General features: G+C 39.0%; 1 gene segment (V, D, J or C); it reads left to right on the top strand.

The window, feature by feature from the left end:
- The first annotated feature begins 5113 nt into the window (after positions 1 to 5113).
- Positions 5114 to 5751, top strand: LOC101979853. The segment is given in 2 exon segments: positions 5114 to 5165; positions 5330 to 5751. Coding segments are annotated over 2 exon segments (474 nt in total).
- The last annotated feature ends 3148 nt before the right edge of the window (positions 5752 to 8899 follow it).

Below are 8899 nucleotides of genomic sequence, written 5' to 3'. Positions count from 1 at the left end.
AAAAAAAAGTGACTGACAAAAAAAAAGATTTCAATGTGGAAAAACACAGTGTGTGACAACTGATGAGTGGAAAAAGGTAGCCTACAGGAGGAATGCAATGCTGTAGGTAGTGGAAAGAAATGACATATTGATTCATGATACAAAACACACAAAATCAATTGAGAGATGCCACCTGCAAAAACTATATGGAACAAATGTCTATGCCTATATAACAGCTATTATATCAAACTCTATCCATAGCAGGATTGGAGGGATGGAGATGAGGGCAACCGTTAAGGGTAAGGAGTTTATTTTTGTGCTTAGGAACTTTGTTAAATCTAGCTCCTGTGAACTCATGAACTCTAGATTGACAGCTGTGGTACCTCAATGGGACTGAACTAGGCCCTCCGCATGTGGGAGACAGTTGTGTAGCTTGGTCTATCTGAAAGCCCCTGACAGTAGGAGCAGGATATATCCCTGGTGAATGAGCTACCTTGTTGGAGTCTGTTCCTTATGGTTGGACACCATGATCAGCCTTAGTGCAGCAGGGAGGGGTCTGGTCCTGCCTCAACTTAATGGGCCAGGCTTCATTGACTCCTCATGGGAGCCAATATCCTTTGGAAGGAGTGATTGGGAGTGGGCTGGTAGAGAGGCAGGGGGGAAGGGGTAGGAGAGGGAAGGAGATCTGTGATTGAAATGTAAAATGAATTTAAAATAAATAGAAAACAAATTTTTAAAATCTATAATGATGCTGACATAGTTCTGTGAGTAAAACAATAATCACTGAATATACTTTAAATGACTGAATGATACCATGCTTGAATGGTATTTCAATAGAGCATTCACAATACAAAGTTCTAACAAACTGAGAAACTTTAATTCTGATAGCAGACATTCGGGAAGTAAAAATAAAGCTCTACCTTCTGAGCCTAGCAAGACCCTGCCCATTTTGCTTCTGTCATGTCAGTTGCAACACCCAATGCCTCCTCTCTGGAGCTTTCCCAGCCTGTTCACTAGACCCCAGCTTCTGTCCTTCCTGGAACACTGACTTTAGACAGTAGTGTTTATACACCACCCTGGTGTTCTTTCTACTCCTGTGATAAAATCCTCAAAACAACTCGAAGAGTAAATGGTTCAGTTGGATTGCAGGTTGTAGTCCATCATCAAGGGAAGCCAGGGCATAGGTGAACAATCTCCAGGAAAGACCATGCCTCCAGGAAGGAATAGATGATAGAAGAACAGAGGGAAGAACTTCTTTGTTCCTGGAATCAAAGAAAACGCATATTGTGACTTAGTCAATGTAGTCCTTTGACTCAGAAAAAGATACAAGCTTATCATCTCAAGTTCTTTCCTGGAGGACAGTAATTTCACCAGCCATGGAGGTCTCAGGGTTGTAGTTCCTCTGACTCCAGCAGTAAAACATACCCATCTAGAGTCACAACTTGTCCTGGAAGTAGAGGCACTCTTTCTTCATGTGTTTTCCTGTTGCCTCTGTGCTGCAGAGCATTCAAGGGCGATATCTCTACCATCACACATCACCACCCTAGTGGTGGTGACCATTCAAACTCAGCCTGAAATTATTGCATCTCAAGTCTGGGTTATTTCATAAGCTGCTTTCATTGTGAATATTAACAATCCATTCTATTTCCAGTGGATGCCAGAACTAATATCTCATCACAGATTAGAAAAGAAGCAACTGACTTTGTGAAAGTTTTGCTCTGTCTGTGAAAAAGGAACAGAGTTGAAGCCTCGGGACATTTGAGCTCTCAACTCACCTAGAGAGGGCGCTGCTGCACTCACCAGCGTTCTTACTTCCTTTGAGATCTTCCTCACCTGCTCACATCTCATCCTTCTTGCAGCTGGTTGTTTTTAGCAAAGGTGTGTGACAAGAATCAGATTCTTCCAGCCTCGTGTCAGCAGTGTCACTGTTTTAGCTGAATATGACACTTCTCCAGCAGACCCTTCCTCACACCTATTTTCAAACTCCTACTTTCTTAAACCACTTCCTGCCTGTCCTGTTCAAGAGACTTCTCCCAACACAGAGCTACAGCCTTCCCAGTATTCAGTAATGCTCCTTGTGCTGCTCCTAGTACTGGGGGTACACTTTCTCCTGAGTGAGTATAGCTTCCTCATGGTCTCCATATCCTGAGATTCTGACTGTCCTCAATAAAATCTGCACTGCAGTTACTGACCTAAGATTCCCTTCTAGGAGACCCCAGAGCACAGTCAGTGACTCAATGTGAAATGGATGTCACTGTCTCTGAAGAATCCTCTATGCGCCTGAGATGCAACTATTCCTCTAGTGTGGTACCTTACCTGTGTATGTCTAGCACCCAGGGCAGGGACTGCAACTGCTCCTCAAGTATTGTTCCAGAGACACTGTGGCTCTAAGAGGTCATAGATGCCATACCAGACTACTACCCCTAGCAAAACTTTCAATCATCATAGATGGAGAAAAGAAGATATTTTATGACAAAGTCAAATTTAATCCTTAGATATCCACAAATCCACCTGGACAGAAGGTACAAGAAGGAAAACTGAACTCCAAAGAAGGTTGACTACTTGCAAGAAAACACAGCAAGTGAATAATTTCATACCAGTAAAACCAAAAAAAAAATAACAGTAATTAACCATCATTGGTGATTAATATCTCTCAATATCAATGAACTCAACTCCTAATAAAAGACACAGGCTAACAGAATGGATGTTAAAATAAGATTCATCCTTCTGCTGCATACAAGCAACACATCTCAACATCAAAGACTGATATTAATTCATATTAAAGGATTTGAAAAAGATTTTTCAAGTGAATTGATTTATGAAGCAAAATAGTGTGCCCATTCAAATTTTAGAAAAATAGAATTTCAACCAAAATTAATTAAAAGAGAGGGGGAAAGATACTTCATACACATCAAAGGAAAATCCACCAAGATGACATCTTAATTCATGAACCTCTATGCCCCAAATTATGTTTACCTTGCTATTCCCATTTCTGATGCTTCTCGTCAACCATGTGTTCCCTTTTGGATATTTGTGATGTCTATGGCTACTCCAAGTTATATATTTCCATCTGAAGATTTAGAGCTAGGAGCTTCTACAATTTCCATTGTATTTGGAGTTCAGTGGCAGAACATGTGGCATTTGTCTTTCAGGGTCTCTGTCAAATCATTTAAAACAACTTTCTATAGGCAAATTTTATTATTCCATTTTTCTTTACAGAGAAGACTAAGTCATAATACATAGGTGCCACATTTTTATTACTCATTCATAAGTTGAAGGACATTTAAATTGTTTCCATTTCTTAGTTACTGTGAATAGAGAAGCAATGAATATAACTAAGTGACTGTCTGTGCAGTAGGATATAGAGTTCCTTAGACATATATCATGAAGTGGAATAATTGGGTTGTGTGGTGGATTTATCTTTAGTCTTTTGATGACTCTCCATATCTATTTCCAGAGTAACTGTACCAATTTTCATTCCCCCAACAGTGAATGCAGGTTCCTTTTACTCTACTAACCCCCACCAATATTTGCTGTTAGTTGTTTTGTTGATTTTAGATACTCTAACTAGTGTGAGACAAAATATCAAAGATATTTTAATTTGCATTTCACTAATTGATAAGGATGCTGAGCAATATTGAGATATTACTTGGCCATTTTTATTTCTTCTTTTGAGAACTCCATCTAATCAGTCTTGTCTTCTGACCACCTGCTTTTCCTTCACCAGGAAGGGATGGGGTGAGAAGAGCTGTTTTAATGAGACTTGTAGAGACAGCCTGAAGTCATTTTTGTTGGTGATGTCCATACACTAGGGGGCACTGCAGGGTTCCTAAAAATTACTTTTTCTCAAGTTGCCTAGAGATTTGAAGACCTGAGAACAGACATAGGACATAAGACAATCCACTCACAAAGCGAAGAGTAGAGGCGATGCTGTAGAGATCACCCGGATCTTTAGCTCTCAATCTATAGGAAACCAAAGACATCTAGAGTCTGTTGAATGGCTCCATACTCTATCAATCTATTTTAAGAAGAATTCTCTGGACAGATGTAAGCAAAATAAAATCTCTCTTGGCATTATGAGAATAAACACTCAGGAGAAAACATCTCCACTGCTTTCTTTCTTTAGTTTTATGCTTAAAATTTCTCAAAAGAAATAGAAATTAGTCCAATACCATCATATCACATATAATATACATATAATACATGCATGCACATATGTATGTATACACACACACTTTAAATTTAGAAAGAAGAGAAATAATTACTTGAGAAGAAAAACTTACAAGGTATAAAAGAATAGAGGAGCAGGGTCTTTCTAAACAGGAGCAGGCACAACTGAGCTAAACACGGCACAGTGGAAGAGTTGACAAAAGCCAAGAGATGGAAAATAAATTAGTGTAGTAACATGGGCGGGTATGCCTTGTTTTTCATATAACCACCGAATCTCTGCTGAAAACACTTTCTGTGTACATGATGATCTTAATAGCAAGAAATTGCTTTTATTCTGTTCAGTGCATTGCATGCTGATATGACAGTGTAATTTAAGAGTCCTGCCAGGACTTCCTTGTTGGGTTCTTTGTCTGTTTATGTATTTTGTTCTTATAAGAGTGTGTGAGTTTCTTCTTTTTTTAACTTGTTATGTTTGGATTTTGTTTGTTTACCTCTTTGTTTTCTACAAAGAGAGAAAAAGAAAGAGCATGGAGTTCAGTTGGTGAGAATGTTTAGAAGCTCTTGGAGATGATGGAGAAGGGGAGACAATGATCAGTCTATACTGTTGAAAATTTCCAAAAAAAAAAAAGTCAAAAAATCATGTTAGGATTCTGCAAGGCTCTACTAACCCACTGAAGCTATTAGTTCTCACACCAATAATCTGCATTTATGAATTCCTGTTCCTCACACAACTTCCCCCAAGCTCCTGTATAAGAAGTGTTACATTAGAAATATGGTGTCCTGGGCTCTACATCATTGTCCTCCACAATCGTGCAGTGGAGGTGGGTGGAGTTTCTTGTTCAGATGAAAGAGGAAGCTCAGTGATTAGGAGAGAACTGCTGTGTGTAAGCACAAGTGTGTCTGGTCACAAGACTTGACACCATCACAGCTGGAGAGAAGACACCCCAGCAGTTGGACAGGGGCCATGGGGAGGAAACTGGGAGCTGTGCTGGGGATTCTGTGGGTGTGGATTTGCTGTGAGTTGTGCTCACCTATGTTGCTTTAGGGAATCTGCAGAGATGTCAGTGGAGGAGGGGGAATGAGTCAACACAGAGCTCCTTGCAGTCATCCTCATGGTGTCTCCTGGGATATTTGATAAAACCCTCCATGAATTCTGAATTACTTTTCTGTTTCCAAGCAGGGGTCAGAGGAGTTGAGGTGGAGCAGAATCCTTCAGCCCTGAGTCTCCAAGAGGGAACCAGTTCTGTTCTCACATGCAACTTTTCTATAATCGTGAGAAATGTGCAGTGGTTTCGGCAGAATTCCAGGGGCAGCCTCATCAATCTTTTCTATCTGTCTCCGGGAACAAAGCAGAATGGGAGGTTAAACTCAACCTTCAACAATAAGGAGGGCAAGAGCACCCTTCACATCAAGGATGCCCAGCTGGAGGACTCTGGCACCTATCTCTGTGCAGCAATGGCACAGTGCTTCCAGGAAGCCTGCAGCCTGGCCCCAAACCGTGGCTGGGTGTGCAGCTTACAGCCCTGCCACAGGCAGACTCTGCAGAAAAATTTGCACAGCTGTGGCTTTATCAGATCTCCACCAATTACAAAGATGGTGTGAGGAAACAGAAAAATACCACTGCAGTAGTTCACTCTTAAACTAGACTGATATGACACTATCTTGTAGAAAGATAAGAGCTCATAAATATCAGCCAACATGGCCAAAATTTATACTTTATTTTATTAAATTCTTGTGGTAATGTCATAAAATATAAGCCCATCTTACACTCCAGAATTATTTCAGTCTTTTCTCAAAATTGAAAAGTAAGAGTAACTGTTTCCATCCTGTGTTTAGAGTGCATGGGAAATTTCCCACTAATCTGTTAAATATGAAGTTGAAAAAGGAATTAATTTTGAAGATCTAATAAATTAAGTGGTAGAAAGGCATGACAAACAAATCTTCTTTATTTTTTATTTTATTTAAAAAACTGTCTTCTCATTTTACATTTTACATACAAATCCCAGTTCCCACTCCCTACTCCCCTCCTGTACCTTCTAACTTTGCTCCCCAACCCACCACCGGCCCACTCCTCATGAGATTGTAGAGATGGCTCAGTGGTTAAGAGCACTGGCTGTTTTTCCAGATGTCCTGAGTTTAGTTCCCAATCACTGCTTGGTGGCTCATAGCTATCTGTAATGAGATTTGGTGTCCTTTTATAGCCTACAGGCATACATGTAGAGAGAACACTCTATACATAATGAGTAAACAAATCAGATTATTAAATCACAACATGGTTTCAATACATCTTGATATTTTGAAATATATAATACATTTAATTATGCAATATAAAATGAACGTTTCACATAAAAAAATCATGAGAGCCAAAAGATAAATGAAAAACTGAAGAGATATATTTGCCATCTGTAATCACAATAATACTTGCAACAATTGATTCTACAAAATATTTACATATCTGCAATGTGATATACATGCAATACTTCTCATTAAAACACTGCTTTCAAAATAAAAACTGGAAAATTACTAAAGGTCACACAATAGGGGAATAAATCATTATACAATAATTAAATGTAATCCAGATGCTGCTGATTACCAAGGGTTGACAGCTTATATTCCACAGCTGAAAATCTCTGGGCTGCCACTTTTCTCTGTAAGGAACTGGAAAGCAGCCATGCTCATTCATTCCCCCACTGTCTTTCCATTGGTGTGTTCATGTTGAAACGGCAGCTGAGTGGTTACAACAGCAACTAGATTGGCTAAAACATTTACTTTCCAGAGCTTCACAAATTAACTGACCCCTCCCAATTGTGATTCATTCACCTTCATCCCCATTGCAGCTACACTTGTTTCATACATAGATTACCCGAGCTTCCCAATTGTCAATAAGGTTCGTGTGAGCATGGCTAGAAGTGGCGACACTATAAGCGACGGCTTCTACAATTAGAATTAACAATTCAGTCACCTCAGAGAGTTCACAAATAGCAAACATCATAATTTCTTGATAGTGTATGGTACAGAGTTAGGTGAGATTCATATATGGTAATCAGGCACAGAAAGAGGGTGCTGTGAAAAGGCTTTCCAACTGACTTTGATAGACCTTTTTCCTTATCTCATTCCTGATTAATCGTGACTTGAAAGCATAATAAACAAAGGTGCTTGAGGACTGAAGACAAAAATTCTAGATGTTTTCTAGACAAGACCTACAATAAACTTTTTTTAAATCAATATGAATGTTATTTTCTGTTGTAAGTCCTTAAAATCAAAATTAAAGTAAAATCAAGATATAAAATGAGAAAAATTATATCAGTTGAGAAAGGCACCTTCCATTCTTCTATGTTTGCACCGATAGCATCAAGACTGTATCATCCATCCTGTTCATTCCATGCTCTCAGAAGACCTGTGATCTCTTGCGCTCACAGTTGACAGTGCCCATTCTCTCTTCTTTCTGCTCCTCATGGTGTCTGCCTGATGCCCAAGAGCTTCCATCCTGTTGTAATCATTCATCATCTCCATTTCCTGTACTGGCTCCTCGAGACTTTTCCTCCTTTCATTGTTTTGAACTTTAATTTTCTAAAAATCATCCATCAAGGCATAAATTTCATCCAGATACTAAAGAAGGTCACAGATTTATTTATTCATCAATCTATATATTTATTTATTTATAGATGACTGTGATCAGTTGTCACTGTCCTCTCTTCTTTCTGACCAAAAGGATTCCTTTTGTGAATTGATTTGTTTCTGGTCATCAGTGATGTCCTGAGGAAGCTATTCATTCTCTCATCGTAGTTTATTTTTTCCATTTTCTGCCTCTTCATTTCAGAGTGCCAATGGTTCATTAAATTTTTTCTTTATCTAATTCTCTTTCCCCATTCTTTAACTTTCTATCTTTTTTCAAGTAGATGGACTTTATCACATAAAAACTGAGTGTCATGGCCACTTGCAGACTGCTGAGCCATCTCCAGTTCATTTTTCAATTTCACTTTTATTGTAAATTGATTTCAGATTTTGCTTGTCCTTCTCCAGCCTTTTCAACAGCTCCAACTCAACTCTGTTCATTGAGCTGTCTCCTTCATCAGTGACTGAGCAGTTCTGAAGAGATATTTCATATTTGCATCATCTTCATCTTTTAGTTCCTTTACTTCTACCTTCACCGAGGTGATTGATGAATTATCTGCCAACACTTCTTGCTGTGTCCAATCATCTGGACCAATATTGACTATTTCTTTCCAGTTAATATTAGGTGATGTCTTGAATTCTTTCACTGTCTTTCCCTCCTAAACCAAACCTTGCATCCAGGGGCAATCACTTATCTATAGCCACCCACCAATCCTGATTCAGCAATGGCCACGCCTCTCACTTCCTAGAGCTAGACTTACATTCTCAGGCTCCACCAACTCTACCTGAACTAGACAAGGTACAGTAGCTTTTGGGTGATACCATGCCCTCCCTGTTATTTTTATATAAATCTCAACACACTGTAGACTAATTTTACCTCAATATAAATTCTATCGTGTATTATAATAATATAAACCACTTTTCTGCATCTGGAAAGAGGAAACGATTTTCTGTGTTACATCAAGTCCCAAAAACTGTATCAGTACCACTATTGAGAATTTGAGCTTTCCAGGTATCTCTGGAAATAGGGAACTTAACTCCAGAAAGTCATCAAGATGAGGCTGTCAATAAGACTTTTGCTTCACATATTAATAAACTATCTGTCATTCTCAGATTCTCCAAGTTATAGGGTGTA

This window comes from Microtus ochrogaster, unplaced genomic scaffold (assembly GCF_000317375.1).
Source record: "Microtus ochrogaster isolate Prairie Vole_2 unplaced genomic scaffold, MicOch1.0 UNK210, whole genome shotgun sequence".
Taxonomy (NCBI): Eukaryota; Metazoa; Chordata; class Mammalia; order Rodentia; family Cricetidae; genus Microtus; species Microtus ochrogaster.
Note: the sequence above shows the minus strand (reverse complement) of the source record. Positions and strands in the feature narration are given on the sequence as shown.